Here is a 21,132-nt window from a genome sequence, read left to right as displayed (position 1 = left end):
CACCGAACTGTGTGCTATATATAACAAGCAGTTCTTTTCATTTTGGAACAGGAGCCGGGCCCTGGATGAAAAACGGGACATGAAATTCTTGGAAGACAGATGAGGGTTAGAAGAAATATAATTACACCATCGTTAAGGATATTATCCTAAGCAAATTTGAACTTAATGTGAAATAAGATAATTTTTTCTATGAATATAAGATATCAAGATCCATCCCATCTGATCTGCCTTGACGGGTGAGCTTGAAAAGTGGGAAGCAAAATGCTAGAAGGGTGGCCGTGATGACTCGCCTACCACCACCGTTTGTTCTTCTTGACGCCACTTGCGAAGTTCACCCTCAACCACCGATTTTGCTGAATCTGCCGACTCTGCGTTTCTCAGTGCCAAGTTTGTTGCAGTCTTGATTTCCTCTATCGCTTTTAAGGAGGCCTCCAACCTTTTATCTGCTTCATTCTTTCTCACACTGATCGCTTCTACTTGGACAATGCACTCTGCCTCTTTTATCTCAGCCAAGCTTTCACATTCCTTCGCTTTCCTACTCAAACACTCATAGTCCTCCAATGATAATTTGATCTTCCCAGTTGTACTAGGAGTAGTGCTCTCTGAAGCTGCTGTGTCATGATGTGTCCCGGATAAGGCCTTCAGCTGTACCAGGGCTCTTTTCTCTGCTTCTATTGCATCTTCAGCTTCTTCCAGTGCAAGTTTCAGTTTCTTCTCTGCTTCCTCCGCTGAATTTCGACTATCTTCAGCTTCTCGCTTCTGTTGAACAACATTTTGTTTCATCTTCTCGGCTTCCAGTCTTGCGCTTTCGGTTTCTGATGACAGCTTCTGGACTGCCGCACGATCTGCCTCTTCCTTGAACCGCTCAGCCTCGGCTTTGTTTTTCTCCATTTCAGCAGTCAGACTAGTAGCAAGAGCTTCCAGTTCCATTTCCTTGTTCCTGAGTTCACCGGTTTCCCTCTTCACATCCTCCAATTCCAGCCTGAGGGAGCTCACAAAGCTCCGAAGAGAGCTCTCTTCTTCAGCAACTTCCTGCAGCTTCTTTGTGGCTTCATTCAGCTCCATTGTCACAACTCTCACAGAGTCCATTTCGGACGCATGGGCTTTTCTCATTTCCTCCTGTAAGACCTCAACTTCCACTGTTGTTTGTCCAAGCTTTGCCTCCAGATCTTTGATTAGTTCAGGATCAACTTCCTCCTTGAGAGATAGCAGTCTGTCTTCTGCTTGTTGCTTAGCAGCTTTGTAATCTTGTAGGCGGGCCTCCCTTTCGGCCACAACCTTTGCCTGCTCTTGTTGGGCATGTATAGAGACGACTTTTAGCTGCTCAATGGATCCTTGCATGGCTGCAATTTCCTTTCGGAGCTCAGTGACCCTGTCGGAGTTAACTTTTGCTGAACGTTGAGCTTCTCCTGCCTGTTGGAACGCAACCAGTTTTGCTTCCAAGGCGGCATCAAAGTCCTGCCGGATTTTGGTGAGCTCTTGCTTTGCAGCATCAAGTTGGGTGACCGTGCTTATGTACTCGTTTCTTGCATGGTCCAATTCTTGTTTCCAAGCAGCACCTTCAATTGATTCTCTGGCTTTCACCTCTTCCAGATTCTTGGCGCGAGCCTTGAGTACTTCTTCGGCAGCTTTCATTGCTGATTTCTTGGAGTCGCTTACACTTTTGATCTTGGTATTTAGTTCCTCTAGTGTTCTCTTAGCCTTGTCAAGTTCGGAAAGTGCTCGAGCTTTTGTGGTTTCAGCACTCTCTAGTTGTTGCTTAACCTTGGTGAGTTCTTTCCGGGCCAACAGAAGCTGTGTCTCCATGTCCAGTTCATCATTCTGACAACACAGACAGACAGACAGACAGACAGACATGCAATGCAAATAAATTTTGGTAGAAAAATGGAAGAGAGAGTAGATGGGCTAGCAGCCTTTACATTTGAGATAATTATCTCAAAAGGAGATCGAATTGAATAGAGTGTAGTTTACGTACCTCTGATAGCTTTTTCTTGGTTGGTGATGCTTGTTTCCCTTTAGAAACGGCGACTTCACCAAACAGACTAACAGCAGCTTTGACAGATTGGAAGGGAGCTCTGGTGTCAACCTCTCCCACCTCTGCCTTTGCAGAATCTGGTGAAGCCTTTTGCTGATCCTTTACGCGGACGTTGGCCATTTTGATTTCCGAGCTCTGAAAAACATTTAATTGATATATTAGCATCATATATATGCGTACGTATCACATATATCGATCAGCTTCAATCAAATTGATAGCAGAAAACCGATCACTAAAAGTAATTACCAGTCAAACAATGTTTGGATTGTGATTTTTAATTGGTTTCTTTTTCTGAGAGAATAAGAAAAAGCTTCACTAATTATCTATGAGACTATAAGTATGTAATGCTAAATGCTAATGCTGGAGATTGGAGAAGCGCAATATCATTTTCATATGGTTTTGAAGAATTATTATTATTATTTAGATAAAGAGGTGGAAGTGGATGTCAACAAATATGAATAGACGCGTTGTTTGTACATAGATCGAACGTGAGGGCACGTACCTTGAATGCAAGACCGATCGACTCCAATTCAATCCCCAGCATGAAGGATCATTACAGCAAGTGAGATCCAGATACCAAACAATTAATTACCCCAAAATCCCCCACAAAGTTAAAATTTTCACTCTCTCAAGCTAACAAATCTAAAAAAATTTCTCAAAGATCCAAAGGAAAAAGAAAAAGATTGGTAGAATTGGTTTGCTTTGCCCAAAATATGAGGTCCAAGATTTTGACATCTACCTCCAGTACGTCCTATTTTAGCGGGAAACACAGAGAAGTACGCGTTGGCTAACGGTAAATGCCACAATTGGGGAAAGACATAAATGACCACCACCGTTGCTTTTCTGCCATGCATCAGTGGGTTCATGTTTGGGGCAATATTGTCTCCATGTTTGTCTTTGTTAGGGGGAGGTTGATTGTTGATGAGCCTTTCTGTTCTATACACATTTTGCTTCAAGTTACAATACATAACACTCTGAGATTTGATGCCAAAGGCCAAGAGGAGAAATCATACTACTCTTTATTAGTAATTTAGTATTATAGTACAAATGTGTTCGTCATCACATATTATTTGTTTCTCGCCATAACATCTGGCTCCCTTCGATTCAGGCCTTCTAGTAGTGAAGGCACAATTGCATAACAAAACGATCCAACACAGAATTATCATAACCTGGAAGGTCTCACTCTCGCAATTGGCCTGCAAGATGCAAACTTGTTTAGTGATTTGATGAAATTTTTCTAAAACAATTCATAGGCAAAGATCATATTTCGCATATCGTTTTCAAAACTTAAAACCACAGAATCTAAACACCACTTGAAACCACAAAGATCAATCAAGATAAACTATACAATCAAATCCAATGAAAGGTCAGAGTACGCAGTAGGGATGATATCTTGACAACAAAACACACAGGAGGCGGACTCTGTAATTAATTCTACAATTTGCTATCTGTTTTATCAGCAACCACAGAGCTTTAAATCACGAGTCTATGGCGGGACTTGGGAGCTCTCTAATGCTTCCAAACCATTCCACCCACTCTATTCTTATTCAAAAATTAAAAAAACCTTACGCAACTCATGTTGCTGTATCCTCGTTCTAATGCACTGATAACTGTCTTTATTTCCCTACAATTTGGTCATCTCCAATTATTTAGGAGAGCAAGTTGCAATATCTAGCCAAGTAATGCTCAATTAAACCCAAGTTCAACAAGTGATGCTCATCAATTCAGTCATTCAGTGTTGTTAAATCATATGCTAGATGGTAGCATGGCTCAGTTTGAAGGATAAAACAAAAAAATTTCTTAGAGAAAACCATAAGGCCCTAGCTGCTAAAAACATAACATATGTAAAGTTCTTACATGAGCTCAAGTACAAAGGCAGATGCACCACCTCCCCCATTGCAGATACCACCAACCCCATACCTCCCATTTTTCTGCCTCAACACCTGCAAGAACATGACTCTGCAATTTAGACACCCAAAAGTAACAAACATCTAAAAGGAAGGAATAATCTAGATGCATCTCAGGGGCAAAAAAAAAAAAAAAAAAACAGATGGATCACTGCAGCTCTTTAAATTGTCAGGCACAAAAAGTGAAGCACAGGAACACATAAACCCTAATAAATTACCCCTAATAAAGTGACCAAGATACGAGCTCCACTGCATCCCAATGGATGTCCCAAAGATACAGCTCCACCATGGGCATTAACTCTCTCCTGGATTCAAGAAAGACAAACTGTGAAAACAAAGTGAAGCTGCTCATACTGGGCTGAAGGAAGCAAAGTGAAACAATAGCCAAAATGACTTGCTTGCAGAACTCAGAATGCACATCATCAATTTTGATTTAAAAGTTTTTCATGAATACTCACAGGATTAAGGCCAAGGAGCTTTTGATTTGCAAGAGCCACCACCTGCAGAGATTAAAACAATGATATGCACCAAAAGCTCTATAATTAAAATGGTGTATCAAAGAACAAGAGCATGTATTCTTACAGCAAATGCCTCATTTATTTCGTAGTAATCTATTTGAGAAGCCTCCAAACCAGCATTTGAAATAGCCCTTGGTATTGCAAGGGCAGGAGCAGTTGTAAACCACTCAGGTGCCTGTCCAGACAATCTTGTTTCAGCAATTACACAATTTAAAGTTCCATCCAACCAAGGTAAACGAGAACGAGCATTTCACAGTACCTGAGCTGCATCAGCAAATCCTTTTATCTTAGCAATTACTTGTAACCCAAGTTCAAGTGCCTTCTCCCCACTCACTAGCACTAATGCAGCTGCACCATCACTGTCCAAGAGAAAAGCAGAACCCATTATGCACTGTTAAAAATGAGACACCAATATGAGAAGTACCTAAAGACACACAGAGAGATAACCTTATGATAGAAGCATTGCCAGCAGTAACTGAACCCCCACTCTTCTTAAAACTTGGTCGAAGCTTTTTCAATTTCGCAGCATCAAACTAACAAGGTACACATGAAAAGAAAACATAGACATTAACAATAAGGGAAGTGAAAACAAAGACACTGGCTATGGTCAAATTTGTTGACATCCAGATATAGCTGATAGATTTTAATCATTTAAACTAAGTTCTGATCTGCAAACTAGAATTTCATATTACTGTTCTAAAAGGAATATATTTATATGTCAATTACCAAGCCCATCTATCATACTTACCTGTTGTAAACCATCATCCTTGTCAACAATTGAGGAAGGCTTTCCCCGTCCCCCAGGAACTTCAACCTGCATTTGAAAATCGAGATTTAGACAGACACTCTATAATAAAAGTTAGAAGCTTCTGCTATTCATGAAAGCACTAAATCACACCGGAACTATTTCCCATGCAAAGAGACCAGCATCTTGTGCAGAAATTCCACGCTCAAAACTGCGAATAGCATAACCATCCTGCAAGGAAACATGGATATAGACCACTCACTACAACATTGAATTAAAGTAAATACGCAAAATAAAAACAAGCATAAATCAGCATTTCACAAGTGTCTCACTTGTCAAAAGTACCGAGTAGCTTTTCTTACTCATGTATTAAATTAAATGATGTACGGGATCTCACTACAAGTTCCAAAAATGATGGAAAAAAGGGGGGGGGGGGGGGGGAGAGAGACAGATGAGGTTCCAGCAAGCAAAGGAATGCAGGATTATTCAGTTGCAAGTTGCACCAGGTATAGGTGAAGAGGCATGAATATGTTTAATCCAGAGGTAGGCGCAGAGAAAGAGTACCTGGTGTTCCCTGGATATGGAGTATTTGTCAGCACATATTTCTGCACAAACTCCCATTCCAAAGTCATTATAGACATCCCACAAACCATCCTTAAGCATGCCATCAACAATATTATCATGTCCTAAGCGGGATCCCTGTCTGTTTGCAAAATTAGTGTGAGGAAGAGAGAATCAATCCTAATGTCAAAAGAAAGTGAACAAATAACAAATAGCGGAAGGCTGACCTGGCATTTGGTAGATACTTGGGGGCATTGGACATGCTTTCCATGCCACCAGCAACAACGATATCATTATGACCCAGCTGGATGGTTTGTGCAGCGATCATAGCGGCTGAGGAAACAAGTTAGATAATGAGAAAAGCTAAAACAGCGGGGAGCGGAGTAGAAGAGAGAAGTAGTGACCTTTCATGCCGGATGAACAGACTTTGTTAATAGTGGTGCAAACGACGGAGTTTGGAATGCCTGCACCTAAAGCAGCCTGTCTGGCAGGAGCTTGGCCCAAATTGGCGCTTAGGACATTCCCAAAGAAGACCTCTTGCACCAGTGAGGGGTCCAAATTTGCTCTCTTGAGAGCACCTACCTTGTCATTTAACAAACCAAGTGAGAGAGAGAGAGAGTCATTGATTGAAACACGTACAGCAAACAAGTAAGTAGGCAGAGGTTATATACATACATTGGATGGCAATAGAGCCAAGGCGGGTTGCTGAGAGAGACGAGAGGGAACCAAGGAAACCGCCCATGGGGGTACGAGCCACACCCACTATACAAACATCTGTTTCATGCCCATCAATCAATCACAACTCAGCAGGAAGATGATAGAAAACTAAAGCAATTCGGAAAATTGGGAGCGAGCAGTTTTTACCTCGTGGTTTAACAGAAGACGATGATGAAGCCATGAGAAGAAGAAGGTAATTCAATTCACGCCAGTCGCCAGAGAAAAACAACAAGGAAGGAAGCTCGAGAGCAGCAGCTAACAATCTAATTTTTTTTATATTTTTTTATAAATAAAATTAGAAGTAGATAGTGAGTCATGATGACGATCATCAATCCAATTGATCCAATCCGTTTTCCATTTCTGTCTGAATATATATATATATATCCAATTCGATCATATCATTTAAGTGAAGTCCTCATTTTGGGTTTGGGCCATCTCGCTATGCATTGGGCCATCCATGCCCACCCAGCCCAAGTTTGGAGGTCCCAACTTTCATTTCACTATATGAGTTTTTTTTTGGGTCCTTGACCCAAAGCACCAAAATTGATCAAAATTAACCCATTTACCCCAACAACAGATTTTTATTCCCATTAACACAATTTAAACTAAATTGACATTTTTGCCCTCAACCTAATTAAAAAACTACATCCATGCCATTTAATTCCTCTCTCTCCTCTCTAACACCGGTCACGACTCACTCTCTCACGCTCAAGGACCAGATCAACCTCATCATCGTCGTCGCCGTCTTCGCTGTTGTCGCCGTCGTCGTCGTTTCCGGTCACCAAAACCAACCCTCCTTCACTTCTCTCTCCTCTCTCTCTCTCTCTCTCTCTCTCACACACACACACACACACACACAGATCCGATTGGGGAGCAGTATTGCCGTCACCTTCTTCTTCCTCAGCGGCGGAGCCACTCTCCACGGGCTGCTGACCTCCGCCGACACCGCCACGACGACGACGACGTTGATCTGGTGCGCCAATGGCAAAGGACAACGTTGATCTGGTGCCACCACCACGACGACGTTGACAATCTCCGATCCGATTGGGAATAGAGCGCAGGGTCAGGAGGTTATCTCCGGCGAAAGAGTTCGCCTCAATTCGACTGCAGCCCGCCGCAGATCAGAGATTGTCGACTGCAGCCTACCGCAGATCAGGGATACTCGCCTCTATTCGACTGCAGCCTCGGCGAACAACCACGATTTGGTGCCCAGAGTTTTTCTCTGGGTGCCCAAATCAATTTCTTTCTTTCTTTGTTTTGGTTTTTTTTTTTTTTTTTTTTTTTGTGTGTGTAAAATTGGGGCAAAAGGCCCAGAGTGAAAGAAAAATGAAAAAAAAAAGTTCTATTGGGGCAATAGAACTTTGCCGAAATGGGGCAGAAGAAAAGAAAAAAAAAAGTTTTAAATGTCTATTGGGGGGCAATAGACGTCTATTGGAGGGCAATAGACGTTTTTAAATTGATATAATCTCTTTATTTTTTTATTTAATTAAGGTTTTATTTGTCTAATTTAGGAAGATTAGTTCCTATGTCGGCTAACGAAAGTTCTATTAGAGGGCAATAGACGTCTATTGGGGGGCAATAGTCGTCTATTGGGGGGCAATACATGACTGATAGACGTCTATTGGGGAGCAATACATGGCTGATAGTCGTCTATTAGGGGGCAATAGAGGTCTATTGGGGGCAATAGATGTCTATTGGGGGCAAAAAAACCTTTCCGGTGAGATTTTCAGCAAATTCCGGTGGGCGGCAGCCGGTGACCGGAATCCGGCGACGGTTGACCGGAATCCGGCGAAAGTTGACCGGATTCCGGCGGCCGGTGACCGGGCTCCGGCAAAGTCTCCCATGGTTTCTCTCTCTTCCATTTTTTTTTTCTCTCTCTCTAAGTAACAAAGGGGTGAGGGTAAAATGGTATTTAAAAAAATTTTAAAACAAAAAAAAAATCTTAATGGGGTATTAGGGAAGACCTCCTTAGAGTGTTTTGGGTAAGAGGGAATTAAAAAAACTTAATGGGGTAAGTGGGAAAAAAATCTCTAAAAATGGTGTAAATGGACAAAAACCCTTTTTTTTTTTTTTAATGGCCAGGGCCAGGTAAAGGGTGATATTTGCTATTTACCCCCCGACTTTCTTTCAATCCTAACAAAACCCAATTTCCAAGTACATTGATTTCCCGCGCTTTGAAACCCTAATTCCCAATCTCGATCAGAGGCTCAATTTTTCGATTCCGGTTGCCGTACTGATGGACTTAGACGTCAACGTTTCGCGGTGGGTCCTCGAGTTCCTCTTCCGTGACCGCGAGAAGGAGAGCGTCGCTAAGCGAGTCCTCGGCGTCTTGCCGCTCTCGAACCACGACTGGCGGTTGAAGAAGACCCTCCTCCTCCGAACAATCGAGTCCCAAATCTTGGACGAGGCTTCTGTCACCGAAACCCTCCTCGAATCCTTGGAGTCCATCGAGGCTCTGGACCGCGGCCAAGGGCTCCCGATCACGGACTCAATGAGAGCGGCCTACTGCGCCGTGGCGACGGATTGCACGGTCAAGTTTTTGGCTGGCTTCAGAGGGAAGCCGAGTGGAAAGTACATGGAGGCAGTCGATCGGATTTGGAGGGGTAGGGTTAGGATTTTGGAGGAGTCTGAGGGTTGCGAGCTGGTATCGGCTGAGTTGAAGGAGACAAGGGATGAGGTGGAGGCTGGGATTTGGGATATCAAGGTTTCTAAGAAGCTAGCGAGCCTCAACACTAGAAATGATGCGCTGGCATTGGTTGCGGCGTATGTGGAGGAAGCTTTGGGGATCCTGGGTCCTCCGTTTATTGCTTGGGCTGTTAGATTTAATATGCACAAGGGTAGTTTAAGCTCGGAAGCTGATCAGGTTGCAGTGGACAGTGATGGTAATGCGGGTGCGAATGGGGCTGATTTGGACGTGCAAATGGGGAATGTGGTTGATTTGGGTGATGGCTCCAAATTGGAGGTGAATGGGGCTAATGTGCGTGAATTGGAAGCGCAGAGAGGAGCTAATGTCAATTCTGCGTCTGAACAGGAGGCACAAAGGGCGAATGGGCCTAATGTCAATTCGGAGTCTGAATTATTAGAGGCACAAAGGGTGAATGGGGCAAATGATGGTAGTGCTAGGTCTGAACAGGAGCCGCAAAGGGCTAAGGGGGCTAATGTTAGTGATGCCTGTGAACGGAATGTGGGTGATGAGTCTGCATCACAAATTGTGACTGTAGCTTATTTCAATTCTAGGTCTGAAATGGATCACCATACTATGAATGGTGTTCAATTGCAGATAGTGGGGGCAGAAAGGTCGCCACCTAATGGAAACCATCGTGTCCTCAGCTCTGAACCTGCAACTAAAGAGAAAGGTATACTTCTGTCTGTTCAGTAGCAGAGAGAGAGAGATTTCATTTACAGCATTGATATTGAGAGTGTGCTCTATATTGTTTTTTCTGTTTTTTCTTTCTATATGCTTTTTCATCAACTTGAATTTTGCCGAGTTTTCCCCAACTTGTGACTATCTGATATTCTTAGGCTGTGTTGTTTGGGGATACACTGATAACAATTATTCCGCTCTTTCTCGTTTATGCCAATGCCATATAGCTGAAGTTTTAAATATGCCCATTTAATAATGTGTGATGATGTTGGCACTCCGTTTTACCACTTGTGGAGTGCCAAAATCATCACCCTTAATAATGCTTCATTATTGCACAAATGTTATAGTCCACAATTTTCAGTCTTCCTGTTTATTTCTTGTAGAAACTCCAAGGAGCACGGCACTTAGACGCAGGCATGGACCAGTTAAGATTAGAGATGCTGAAGATGTGGGTATGGAAGCATCAGCTCGCATATATAACTCAGTGTCTAGTGCTGAAGTTAGAAAAGTGCAAGAAGAACTCAAGTCCAGTGTTTTGGCTCTACAAGCTGTAGTGACAGACCCACTTCCTTATGCTTTGCGCAAGTCGGAAATTGTAAGATCTGAGTTGGGAATGAGACCTGTGGATCATGTAAGCGGAGAAAATGGAGGTGCAGCAAATCCATCTGTTGCAAAGTGCACTGAGCCTGATCAGTTTAATAATGATAATCATGGAAACCACACCAGTCATCAGAATGATGTTCCCCAACCTAGTGGAAAAGAAAATGATGCACCAAATCTGTCTGTTGACAAGGGAAAGGGCACGGATTATGTTCAGACGGGTGATGTCAATCCTGGAAATCCATCTTGCAGTTTTCAGAATAATGTTTCCCGAGCTGGCTTGATGGAACGTAATAGTACTGCCCATACTTATGAGGTAGTTTCATACTTTGCTCTTCCAGTCCTACGGTTCCTTACAAGTTACTATGTTGCACGTGTGCAAAATGGCCAATATTTCTGGCTGTAAAATTTGTGGTGGTTCTGTTTGTTTATAGATTTGTATTAAATGAGTGTTATTTTTTCAGTGGGATGACTTGCTAGGTATGTCATCTGAACAAACAAATAGTAAGGGGAGGCTTCACCTACCTAGTCCAAAAAGGAATGCTGTTTCTCCGCTGAAGAAGTATGAGGATAAAAGATCTTTTAAGAGGAGAAAAGTTAAGAGATGGAGCTTACATGAAGAAGATACGTTAAGGACTGGTGTGCAGAAGTATGTACTTGTTTTTATATTTTCTGCACTTTTGCTCTCTATTTCTCCAGCTTCTTGTTGTGAAAGGGACCTTCATATTTTAAAAGTTTTATTCAGTTGGGGTTAGATAAATGCGTAGGTCTCATCAGATTATTGGTAAGGGTATATATTTTCAATCCTAGCAAGCTCGTTAGTCGTAATGTTTGGTTGCTTCATAATTCTCATCTCTGAAAAGATGACCAGAATTTTATGTCCTTAGTGCTTACTAGCAATCATGTTTCTATTGGCTGAGTAGGCAATCATGATTATTTTTGAGCAATTTCAAAGTTCTCACCAATGTATTCCTTTCTAATGCAGGTATGGCAGAGGCAATTGGAAGTTTATCTTAGATACATACCGAGATGTATTTGAAGAGAGAACTAAGGTAACTACTTTTCGCAGTATTTGGAACAGCTGTTAGCCGCGTACATTAACTTGCATGTAAAAAGTTTTTTTTGTAAATCTAAAATGTTCGGCTTTAAGACAATTGAGGATACTGTGTTCAGGTTGATCTAAAGGACAAGTGGAGAAATATGACGAAGTAGAGGCACCTGTGAATAGTCTGCTACTCTGTTGATTTTGTTTGTATATATTGGTATCCTGTCCGAGCTGTTTGTTATTGTTAGGAGCAGCCCACTTAATCACCCTTAATCCCTTTTGTATTGGCCAAACAGGCCCAGATGTTACTTTATTGGAAGGATACAATGGTGGTCCTGTACCATTGTTGTCTTCTACTTTTTTGAGTTTTGTCTAGATGGGATGCCATCTAAATCATGTAACCAAAATGTCCAGAGTTGGCAATGAAGATGATGTTTAAACTTTGTAGTTCTGCTTTCCTTTCTTTTATAACTTTGGCACCTAATATCTGGCATCAGAGCCGGCTGGCTTGGGCAAGGAAAAGATTTGAGCTGAAACGTAATCTTTTCTAAGACTGCTGAAACATGTCTCAACTTTTATACCTCAAAAAGTATCAATCTCAATTGCTTAATAAAACGCTAAGTTCGTAAATATTTTGATCTCGATCCTCAAGAAAATCACAAAGTATACCTATTTGTGATGTTTTAAAATGTTAAGGATCTACATAAGCACTCACGAATGGAAAAAACAGTATATTTGAAAAAGTGAAATTTGCCCCAAAACTCGTGTGAGCCCACAATTTTGGGTGAAAAATGAGTTTTTGACCAAAAAAATATTATGGGATGAAAACTCCAGAGCAAGATCCCACAGGGTTTGACCCTTCATAGCCTCGCTCGTGTTTGAAAAAATTCAGATTATTTCTGTAATATATGGGTAGTTTTTTTTGACTTAATAACTGCACTTGCAAAAACTCTGGCTCAATACAACAATGAACTAGCTTAGCACAACAGTGAGGTCTCTACTCTTTAACGAAATAAACAGAGAAAACAAACTAGGTTTCTCCACCAAAACCTGTTTTACAGGAATAAGTATTACATGTATTGCCATCCAGAATGTCCTCAAGCAATGGAGAAACCTATACATTCCTCTTGTCAATGGGGAGTAGGTTACCTTCAAAAACTCATCCACAGAGAAGAACACGAAAGAAGAGAGCAAGATGAACAACCATTCTCTTCTGATCCTACCTAGAACCGTTATATCAGAGCACATGCCTGAAGGTGAGGTTGACACGAGTGGCCTCTAATTTTGTCCGCTTAGGCACAGAGTGCATCCAATCCCTTTGAGTATAACCTCTCATCACCAAGAGCGATCCATGCTTAAGCATGAAAGAGTGCTGATCATCATGATTCCTCTTTAATCGCTTACTTGTAGTTTCTTGATCACTTTTTCTTTCTGGCAAGCATCCACAAGAGAAGAAAAATTAAGCATGCAACATAAGAATGCAAGTGCAATCATTGTTTTATGGTATGACATAGATTCTCGTGGTGAGGGATGTAAATACGTACTGCTGTTAAATATGTAGTCATGTACAGTCATGCACACCGTAAAGAACATAACAAAGACAAAATAAGAAACTAGATGTTCCTTCCTTGGGGTATAATATAAATGGAGAAAACAGGTGAGATGGATGGTGGATGATTATACCTTGAGATGTTTTACCGGGTTTCTTCTTCAAGTAGAATTCCCTTTCGCATCCAAAGGATAGGGACGCAATTTCAGGAGTTGAACCATAAACCTTTTCATCATCAGAATGCCAAGCAACATAGTCATTACCACCTTTATACCTATTTAAGAGCAAGCTATTGAAACTGCTGCCAGGAAGTGCTTTATGGACCTGAGATCGAAGACAAAATGAGATGGAATGATGGGCAGAGGGATTATAAACAAGTAACAGGCAACGTACTGATGGATGTAAGCATTATTAGTACGTACCGCTTCCAAGAGTTGCTTAAGAGGAGGGAGATCATCCCATGAATAAGCATGAGGTTGGTATCCACTGTAAACCAATTGTGGTAGTCCCGGACTTGCAACATAACATGTATCTCTAGGCTGAAACATAAACAAACAAACAAACAGTTCAATCAATCCTAAATTCAAACCACATCCATCATTGATTTTCTCCCAAATATATTATTATTATTATGAGTGATGGAATTGAACAATCCCCAACAAATAATTGAGAGAGAGAGAGAGAGAGAGACCTGGAGGCAGGATCGGCCGAAGACACGAATAGTGGGTCTGGTCCAGGGAACATGTGTGTTGAGGTAATCGAACCAATTCCAAGCCCGATCGAAGCTTATGAACCTTGGAATCAACAGCACCTCGCTTCCGTTGCCCAGAGCCACCCTCGTCTCTCTCTTCGCCTTACCATCCTCATCCTCACTTTCATTACAATTAGGGTTTGCTTTCGTCACCAACTTCCTCAAACTCAAACTCATGGCTCAAACTAGTATTTGATTGGTTCAGAGTTCAGACTTACAATTTATAAATTGGTAGTGAGTTGATGGTGTTAGTGTTAGTCATCTGCTGGGTAGGGCTCAAGCCCCACCGGGCTTTTTGGGCCCAAAAAAAAATTAGGTAGATATTTTGGACTAGTCCTCTCCGGCTCTCCTTTCAAGCTGAACTCGGCAACCTGCAAGAGTGCAAGGCTAGAACCAGCAACCCATCTCCGGTCTCCGAGCCACCGCCTCCAGGTATCTCACCATCTCTCTCTCCCTCTCCTCCTCTTGATCTGTAAATGATCGATTTCTAATCTTGTAAATAATCAATTTCCAATCAGTAAATAATCGATTTCCATTTGATCTTGTATTCTTGTTGGTTTTTAACTAAGGTAATGCCGTAATGGTATAGTTGAAAACTTGAAATGGGCCATTTCGGATTTGCATTTGATGTTGATGGTATAATTGCAGACAGTCAAAAGACTCAAAATGATATATAATTGCAATTAGGAGGATTTAATGCCGTTTGCAATTAGGATAGGATGCTTGTGTTTTGCTGTGAATCTGATAGCATAATTGATACCAATCTGATAGCATGTTTGTGTTTTAGGCATGACCAAATTATAAACTCTAGTTGTTCTATTACTCTAACAGGAATTTGATAGCTTCTTTGACTCAGAATGCATATTCAAAACCAGCCAGTTCAAAAGAAGTTGGCCAAAAATCTAGATAGTTTTTACTTCAGTTTATGGATAGACAAAATATTATTATTCTTCACCATTACATTTTCTAAAATGATACCCTTTTTTTTTATTCCCCTCTCAAATTGATCTTTTCCTGTACATTAATCTCAAGAGGAACAGAATCACCAACCCGAAGTTTATCTTCACTTCTTCTAAGTCTTTCTCTGTAATCTTTTACTTGCATAAAGCAATCATGTAGCTGCAGATAATAAAACAACATGCATTAACTTTAGGCAATGTTCCAGAGAGTTTACTATCTAGCAATCTGATCGAAAACACCTTGAACAACTGCATCTTCTGGTGTGAAGTGTTCTTGTTTGCATTTACCAATGCATCCTCCAGCTTTTGTCCCAGTGAGACTAAATTATACCTTTGGTTTTACGTCATATTAGGTCTAGGCATCCAAATGACCAAATTATAAACTGTAGTTGTTTATTTGATTAAATTGGTTTTGCACAGGTTGTTAAATTGGTTCTGTTACATTTGATTAAATTGGGGGTTTAGATTGTCCACCATAATTTTTTTTTCTCCCTTCGTTAAGAAGTTCAAGCCCCACCAAGGTTGAAATCCTGGATCCGCCCCTGTTAGTCATAGTTAAGATATTTGTTAGTTGACCAGATTAAGTCAAGTATTCATATTATCTGGTGGTTGATATGGTTACAAATCTGGAAAATTAGTAAGTGCTCATTACTAAAAGATGTAATGTAGGGTGGAAACCTCAATCAAACTCTGGGTTTGGGTTTTATTCCCAAGTTCAATTTCTAGAATGACATTATTGAGTGTCTCATCTTTGAAGAGTAACATATGTTGAAATGGTATTTTAGCAAGTACTGATGCTTTTGGGGGTCGTTTGATTGTATCTACCTTCTCCAAATTGTAGCCATTTGTAAATAATCATGCTTGCTGGAGTGAAGTTCATACCTCGAGACCAGATTGATAAAGTAAAGACTATTCTTCTTTTGTTTTGTTTCACAAATCATGATTTATTTATTAATTTATTTAAAAGAGTAGATTAATTGTATTTCCATTACTGTTAACAGGATGAGAATTTGAATGCTTCTGCAAAACAGAAACAGAAGAAGAGCTCAGGTAATAAGAAGGGTAAGCGTAGGAGGGAAAGGAGTTCTGGATATAGTAGCTCGGATGGCGAAGAGCTTGAGAGAATAAAGAAGGGATCTAAAAAAAAGTGGTATTCATCGGATGAGTACTCATCATCATCATCATATTCTTCGGGAAATGAAAGTGAGGAAAGTTCTGACCGAGATAGAAAGAAGCGTCTGAATAAGAAAAAGAAGAGATCGAGTAGCAGTAGAAAAGATTATAGTTCAGAAGATCTTTCATCTGCTTCTGATAGGAAAGACAAGCGCAAGAAGAGAAGCCGAAAAGATGGAAAGAAAAAGAGTAGAGATAGAAGTCAGGGTGGCATGGAGGATGATGAATATTCTGGTCAGTAATCTTTCCCTTCTTTCCAAAATTTTCTAACTTAATGATAGGGTATTGATCATGTTAATGTTTTTTCCTCTATATAGACGGTGGTAGAGGAACTAGTACGGTGAAAGATGGGGAAATTGTGAGGAAGAAAATTGGGTTGGAGTGGATGCTTAGACCTGAAGGAAAAGAGAGAACACCTACTATTACTGTCGAGGACCAACCAAAAGAAACTCCAGTTGAAGAGGTATGCATTTATTTCGCTAGGCGAGCTTTTAATCTTTGTAGTTCTAGTATATGACTTGGGCTTCTGTTGATTTTATTATATGGCAACTATATCCTTGTTTGCTTTGGCTGGTCTTAATATAAATGTAGAAACAGAGTTTATGTACTCAAGAACCATATATTTGTAACCTTATCCTAAATTCTTTGGCTGTAGGCTTGTGGGTTATGTTTTGGTCAGATAAATCTGGAATTAATTTAATTTGAGGGTGCAGATCAGCAATGCATTTCTCCTTAACTATGTCTTCTTGTTCTACTCACATGACCACTTCTGTCAAAGCGTTAATAAAAGTTAGTTATTATTTGGTCCAACTAAATATGTTATTGTTAGTGACGCTGTTACCTTTCAAGTTCAAGGATTTCAGGGTCCTCTTGAAAACCTAAATTCTTAGCTACCCAATTTTGTTACTATGAGTTGGTTGTTTTGTTTATAAACTTATTACTTTGTGGAGTTGTATGCATATGGACTCTGCTATTGGCAACATACAGTACTTATCCCTTCCGGCTTGTGCTCAAATGGTGGGGAAATTGTATATTCTTGTGGGATATTTTGGTGAAATGTTATTCTTGCCAATAACAAATTTCTATGATTATGTTTGTTTTCTTTCAACTTTGTAATATTGTGCTATTGCTTACCCAATAAAGAAGGTCAATCCTAGGGAATTAAATCCATATTTTAAGGATGAGGGAAGTGGTTATCCAGAAGACAATGATGAACCTAAAGCTGGTGGGGACCGACTTTTACCTTCCTCTGTTGTTGGGGATGGAGGTGCAAGTTGGAGACTTAAAGCATTGAAGCGGGCAAAAGAGCAAGCAACTCGAGAAGGACAAGGGCTCCACGAGGTATGCTATCTTTGCCTTCTAGGTTTTAGCAAGTATCACAATCCACATTCTTCTGTTGTTAATGAATTGGAAATTGGCATTTTACAGGTTGTTGAGGAGCGTTGGGGTTCTCTTGGTAAACTAGCGGCCTCTGTGGGATCAAATAAAGCAGCCCCATCTCGTGCTCATCTCCATGCAATACAAAGTAGAAAGAAAGGGGTGAGTGAGGAACAGCAGCCAGGTTCCAACAATGACATAGATAAGAAGGTATATGGGAATAACCTAGAGATTTTTATTTTTTGGAAAGTTTATAACGGTGAAATGTGAAGTAAAGTTTATAAGCCATATGTTAGGTAATAGGCAATGTTGCGGTCTTTCTTACAAGCTACATGTATGTGGCTACCAGGACACTAGCCGGCCCTACCTAAAGGATGTATCTATCCGACATCCCAAAATGAAGGAGCCTAAAGTTCAAGGTTCTTTATCCTGGGGAAAGCAAAAGGGTCAAAAGAGTCGGGATGTCTCTACCAAGGACTCTGCTCTTCTAGCGGATGCAGTGTCTAGCATAAACAGGTTTTCCAATGATGGAAGCTTCCTGAGTGAACTTATTCATAAGCAGACTAATGATTCTAGGAATCCTGTTAACGAAAATGTACTCGACACGAGAAAACCCAGCGAAGCCAGTGCTGCTGCCTCCAAGGGTGAACTGAGTGCGAACCAGTTGGCAGCTAAGGCTTTTCAGCTTCGTATGAAAGGGAAGCATGAAGAAGCTGAAGAACTTCTGGTAAGACACATCTCTCTCTCTCTCTCTCTCTCTCTCTCTCTCTCTCTCTACTATGCAGCTTGATATGCTTTAAGCTAGTGTTTTAGTGGATTGATAAACCATAATGTGTCATCAACATTTGATGTGAAAACCTAGTTTCTTTAGCAACTTGGAATAAAAATCATATCCAATCTATGGTGCACTGAAAATGCTCTTCTGCAGTTAAGCTGTTTGGTCTTATCTTCGTGCAGGAACTGTACTTTCCTTTGTGCACCTGTTTCTTTCTTCATGGTATTAATGCACCATTCACTTGCTTGACTTGCACCCTACTGGTTTTATATGCATCTATTTAGTTGAAAAGTGATCCTTATGCTCACCTATTGGGATACTTTAATTATTTTCTTATAACCATTACAATATGTTACTCCACATGTTTGACAAGTCAAAAAGCTTTGATTTGGAAAGACACTCATTTGAAAACATCAAGATTTTCTTTGCTTCTTTCAGTAATTAATTGACCTTTTTTTTGGGGTTTATAGCAAGAAGTAGAAAACCTAAAGGCAAATCAGGGTGGTGGAGATAATCCGATGAGACCACAATATGAAAGAGGCACAAACAGGTGATGCTGCTTCTCCTTGCTTCTTTGAATAATGCAGTTTGGGAGGATTCTCTAGTTTATAAAAAGAATTCATATAGCGAAAGTAGTACTTCTGGAAACAAGGGCCTGCAAGCTCTGAGTGATGTACTGTTGTAGGTTCTCTTTGCAGTTCCTGTAAAAGAGTGTTCAAACATTGTTCTGTTTCCTGTCATGTTTACCCTCTGTTAATATGCCACAATTCCCCAAGAATTCATCGAGTTATAAAAAGGAACTGTACGGCAATGTAGTATTCCTAGAACAAACCTGGTCAACTCTTTTGGGTCCTGTTTGCATTGTTAAAAGGACTGTTAACCATTTCTTTGATTGCCTATGCACTTAACCATTTCAATGGGTTTTTTTTTTTTTTTCTCTCCGTATTTTCATATATAAATGTTGGTTGGCATGTTTGTTCTGATAAGAGATCCTTTTATCTAGATATGCTATGCAGGATATGTCTCTTCGTCAAAAGAAAAAGGATGATGATGGTGACATGCATCTAGCCCAAAAGATAATGCAGAACAAAAAATATAGTATATCCGGTCAGGCAGATGATGAATACGACTTTGATGATGGTCCAATCAGAAAGTCTAAAAAGAAGCAGGGAAGTGATGATCGCAAGGTAACCCAGAAGAATACATTTGCAAATCGTTTCTCCATTCAGCAAGAACGCTGCCTTTTCTGCTTTGAAAATCCAAAGAGACCAGCGCATCTGGTTGTGGCAATTGGAAATTATTCATATTTGATGTTGCCACAGCAGAAGCCTGTTGTGGATGGTCATTGCTACATTTTGCCGATGCAGGTAAGCTGGATCTAGTTGCTTCTCTTGCTTTATTTCGTTTTTCTAGTTCTTTGATAGGTAGCCGTAGCCATTCTTGTTCTTCTTCTTCTTTTTTTTTTTTTTTTTGCACCAGAAGGATTATAAGTATAGCATCTTCAATCCAAATAAAAAAGGGTTAATAGAACCTAATCAGTGATTATAAATATGCGAGCAGTATCACTTCTGTAAAAAGGGTTAATTTGTACTAAATTCGTCCACATTATTTGGAAAGGATGGTGACTCGTCTCAATCTAATGTGAAATATCAAATTTGATCTCATAACTAGGGGTTGTAATCTTAGTCTATTCTTTTCCGTGTACATGTTGTTTGACTCTAATCTATATAATTCTCAACAGCATGTACCAGCCACAAGAACTCTTGATGATCATGTGTGGGAAGAAATTCGAAATTTCAAGAAATGCCTTATTATGATGTTTGCGAAGCAAGAGAAGGATGTTGTCTTCCTTGAAACAGTGATGGGGTTAGCTCAACAGCGCCGCCACTGTATAATTGAGTGTATTCCTTTGCCCCAGGATATAGCTAAAGACGCTCCCTTATATTTTAAAAAGGTAAACGGTTATTATTTCCTCTAAAAGGCATTGAGTTTCTGCTGTTTGTTTTGAAAAGGCTTTGTTCATTCTTCTTCTGGAAATTCATCATATCATTCATTCCTTGTTTTGTGGAACATTATGAAGCACGTTAATCATCTTTTATATACCATAAATGTGATAGTATGAATTAAATCTCAAATATACACATACATGAGCACACCCTTTGTTGATTTTCTTTTTGAATGTCCTGAATGGATATGTGATTCATATCTTAATCTATTGCTGTATTTACAGTCTCTGATTTTATTTTCTGTGTGAATTTGAAAATAAAAATCTGTCAGGCAATTGATGAAGCTGAAGATGAGTGGAGCCAACACAATGCCAAAAAACTTATTGATACAAGTGTAAAGGGATTGCGAGGTTCAGTTCCAGCTAATTTTCCATATTTCCACGTGGAGTTTGGTTTAAAGAAGGGGTTTGTCCACGTGATTGATGATGAAACACAGTTCAATAGCAGCCTTGGCCTGAATGTTATAAGAGGCATGCTAGAGTTGCCTGCAGAAGACATGCATCGCCGTGGACGATATGAACCAGTGGAAGCGCAAAAGCAAGCCGTTAAGAGGTTTGATCAAGATTGGGCGCCGTTTGACTGGACAAAACAGCTTCATCAATCCTAATGATCCTCATCATTTTTTTTATGGATTGTCACTTAGATTTCTTCACCTGGATTTATCTTGCATCTCATTGAAGGATAGACACCTGTACTGTACTTGAAGCGTTGGAAAGAGATGGTTCATTGGAGCTACAAGTGCTCAGAGGGAACAATCAATGTACTGGATTGGCTATGCATTGGAAAGATAGATCACAATTAAGCACTTGTAGAAGAACAAGGTTAAATGTAATTACAAAATGAGAAGTGAAATTCTTTGTTTGGTCAAAACCTTTTCACGTTGATAATAAGTTCTTTGTTTGGTCAAAACCTTTTCACGTTGATAATAAGGAACGTCCTCAGTTGCTGGCTTGCTGCTAGTATATTATATATTGCAAGTTTTATGTACAATATCATATGATTCCAGTCATCTTACAGTAATGCATATCTGCAAACTCAAACTGTGAAAAT

At 40.3% G+C, this 21,132-nt stretch overlaps 5 protein-coding genes across 9 annotated transcripts; 2 read left to right on the top strand and 3 right to left on the bottom strand.

The window, feature by feature from the left end:
• Positions 1 to 85: 85 nt before the first annotated feature.
• LOC133730039 (WEB family protein At1g12150) lies at positions 86 to 2,887 on the bottom strand. Its single transcript, XM_062157691.1, has 3 exons — positions 2,538 to 2,887; positions 1,976 to 2,170; positions 86 to 1,821 (listed from the first exon to the last, which is right to left on the bottom strand). The coding sequence occupies exons 1-3, from the start codon at positions 2,577 to 2,579 to the stop codon at positions 265 to 267; spliced, it is 1,794 nt and encodes a 597-aa protein (XP_062013675.1). The 5' UTR covers positions 2,580 to 2,887; the 3' UTR covers positions 86 to 264.
• A 128-nt stretch (positions 2,888 to 3,015) lies between these two features.
• LOC133730041 (acetyl-CoA acetyltransferase 2) lies at positions 3,016 to 6,808 on the bottom strand. Of its 2 annotated transcripts, none has more exons than XM_062157692.1 (14): positions 6,631 to 6,808; positions 6,442 to 6,540; positions 6,171 to 6,353; positions 5,994 to 6,099; positions 5,770 to 5,908; positions 5,359 to 5,436; positions 5,209 to 5,274; positions 4,908 to 4,993; positions 4,720 to 4,819; positions 4,525 to 4,635; positions 4,401 to 4,442; positions 4,161 to 4,247; positions 3,893 to 3,978; positions 3,016 to 3,231 (listed from the first exon to the last, which is right to left on the bottom strand). In XM_062157692.1, exons 1-14 carry the CDS (start codon positions 6,662 to 6,664, stop codon positions 3,198 to 3,200), a joined length of 1,251 nt encoding a protein of 416 aa, XP_062013676.1. In that variant the 5' UTR covers positions 6,665 to 6,808; the 3' UTR covers positions 3,016 to 3,197. The 2 variants fall into 2 exon arrangements, with proteins under 2 accessions (XP_062013676.1, XP_062013677.1); XM_062157693.1 differs by having other exon boundaries at positions 6,171 to 6,344; positions 6,631 to 6,805.
• Positions 6,809 to 8,604: 1,796 nt separating this feature from the next.
• On the top strand, positions 8,605 to 11,943 carry LOC133733668 (uncharacterized). Of its 2 annotated transcripts, XM_062161315.1 has the most exons (5): positions 8,605 to 9,839; positions 10,231 to 10,763; positions 10,912 to 11,096; positions 11,433 to 11,499; positions 11,621 to 11,943. In XM_062161315.1, the coding sequence occupies exons 1-5, from the start codon at positions 8,720 to 8,722 to the stop codon at positions 11,657 to 11,659; spliced, it is 1,944 nt and encodes a 647-aa protein (XP_062017299.1). In that variant the 5' UTR covers positions 8,605 to 8,719; the 3' UTR covers positions 11,660 to 11,943. The 2 variants fall into 2 exon arrangements, 1 of the variants encoding a protein (XP_062017299.1); XR_009857825.1 differs by lacking the exon at positions 11,621 to 11,943 and having other exon boundaries at positions 10,928 to 11,096.
• Positions 11,944 to 12,445: 502 nt separating this feature from the next.
• LOC133730037 (DNA oxidative demethylase ALKBH2) lies at positions 12,446 to 14,002 on the bottom strand. Its single transcript, XM_062157687.1, has 4 exons — positions 13,733 to 14,002; positions 13,464 to 13,580; positions 13,176 to 13,365; positions 12,446 to 12,923 (listed from the first exon to the last, which is right to left on the bottom strand). The coding sequence occupies exons 1-4, from the start codon at positions 13,967 to 13,969 to the stop codon at positions 12,730 to 12,732; spliced, it is 738 nt and encodes a 245-aa protein (XP_062013671.1). The 5' UTR covers positions 13,970 to 14,002; the 3' UTR covers positions 12,446 to 12,729.
• Positions 14,003 to 14,016: 14 nt separating this feature from the next.
• LOC133730036 (uncharacterized) lies at positions 14,017 to 21,091 on the top strand. Of its 3 annotated transcripts, XM_062157685.1 has the most exons (12): positions 14,017 to 14,081; positions 14,150 to 14,224; positions 15,593 to 15,653; positions 15,753 to 16,158; positions 16,242 to 16,387; positions 17,068 to 17,265; positions 17,353 to 17,511; positions 17,651 to 18,028; positions 18,547 to 18,626; positions 19,080 to 19,443; positions 19,818 to 20,030; positions 20,354 to 21,091. In XM_062157685.1, the coding sequence occupies exons 3-12, from the start codon at positions 15,609 to 15,611 to the stop codon at positions 20,687 to 20,689; spliced, it is 2,325 nt and encodes a 774-aa protein (XP_062013669.1). In that variant the 5' UTR covers positions 14,017 to 14,081; positions 14,150 to 14,224; positions 15,593 to 15,608; the 3' UTR covers positions 20,690 to 21,091. The 3 variants fall into 3 exon arrangements, with proteins under 3 accessions (XP_062013669.1, XP_062013670.1, XP_062013668.1); XM_062157686.1 differs by lacking the exon at positions 14,017 to 14,081 and having other exon boundaries at positions 14,137 to 14,224; positions 17,071 to 17,265; XM_062157684.1 differs by lacking the exon at positions 14,017 to 14,081 and having other exon boundaries at positions 14,137 to 14,224.
• Positions 21,092 to 21,132: the final 41 nt, after the last annotated feature.

The sequence above is a fragment of the Rosa rugosa genome, chromosome 2, assembly GCF_958449725.1.
Source record: "Rosa rugosa chromosome 2, drRosRugo1.1, whole genome shotgun sequence".
Lineage (NCBI taxonomy): Eukaryota > Viridiplantae > Streptophyta > Magnoliopsida > Rosales > Rosaceae > Rosa > Rosa rugosa.
The sequence above is the reverse complement of the archived record's forward strand: the minus strand, read 5'-3'. Positions and strand labels throughout refer to the sequence as shown.

What these genes read in the sequence shown, in the direction of transcription:
- LOC133730039 (XM_062157691.1), bottom strand. Translation starts at nt 2,579, where the DNA reads ATGCTGGGGATTGAATTGGAGTCGATCGGTCTTGCATTCAAG. An exon ending in CGATCGGTCTTGCATTCAAG is followed by an intron (nt 2,171 to 2,537) that starts GTACGTGCCCTC and finishes AATGTTTTTCAG; the next exon opens with AGCTCGGAAATCAAAATGGC. An exon ending in CCAAGAAAAAGCTATCAGAG is followed by an intron (nt 1,822 to 1,975) that starts GTACGTAAACTA and finishes CTGTGTTGTCAG; the next exon opens with AATGATGAACTGGACATGGA.
- LOC133730041 (XM_062157692.1), bottom strand. Translation starts at nt 6,664, where the DNA reads ATGGCTTCATCATCGTCTTCTGTTAAACCACGAG. An exon ending in AGGATGATGGTTTACAACAG is followed by an intron (nt 4,994 to 5,208) that starts GTAAGTATGATA and finishes GTACCTTGTTAG; the next exon opens with TTTGATGCTGCGAAATTGAA. An exon ending in TCTTGGTCACTTTATTAGGG is followed by an intron (nt 3,979 to 4,160) that starts GTAATTTATTAG and finishes ATGTTCTTGCAG; the next exon opens with GTGTTGAGGCAGAAAAATGG.
- LOC133733668 (XM_062161315.1), top strand. Translation starts at nt 8,720, where the DNA reads ATGGACTTAGACGTCAACGTTTCGCGGTGGGTCCTCGAGTTCCTCTTC. An exon ending in TTAAGGACTGGTGTGCAGAA is followed by an intron (nt 11,097 to 11,432) that starts GTATGTACTTGT and finishes TTTCTAATGCAG; the next exon opens with GTATGGCAGAGGCAATTGGA. An exon ending in TATTTGAAGAGAGAACTAAG is followed by an intron (nt 11,500 to 11,620) that starts GTAACTACTTTT and finishes TACTGTGTTCAG; the next exon opens with GTTGATCTAAAGGACAAGTG.
- LOC133730037 (XM_062157687.1), bottom strand. Translation starts at nt 13,969, where the DNA reads ATGAGTTTGAGTTTGAGGAAGTTGGTGACGAAAGCAAACCCTAATTGT. An exon ending in TCGGCCGATCCTGCCTCCAG is followed by an intron (nt 13,581 to 13,732) that starts GTCTCTCTCTCT and finishes TTTATGTTTCAG; the next exon opens with CCTAGAGATACATGTTATGT. An exon ending in ACCCGGTAAAACATCTCAAG is followed by an intron (nt 12,924 to 13,175) that starts GTATAATCATCC and finishes GATGCTTGCCAG; the next exon opens with AAAGAAAAAGTGATCAAGAA.
- LOC133730036 (XM_062157685.1), top strand. Translation starts at nt 15,609, where the DNA reads ATGCTTGCTGGAGTGAAGTTCATACCTCGAGACCAGATTGATAAA. An exon ending in CTCGAGACCAGATTGATAAA is followed by an intron (nt 15,654 to 15,752) that starts GTAAAGACTATT and finishes TACTGTTAACAG; the next exon opens with GATGAGAATTTGAATGCTTC. An exon ending in AAGAAACTCCAGTTGAAGAG is followed by an intron (nt 16,388 to 17,067) that starts GTATGCATTTAT and finishes TACCCAATAAAG; the next exon opens with AAGGTCAATCCTAGGGAATT.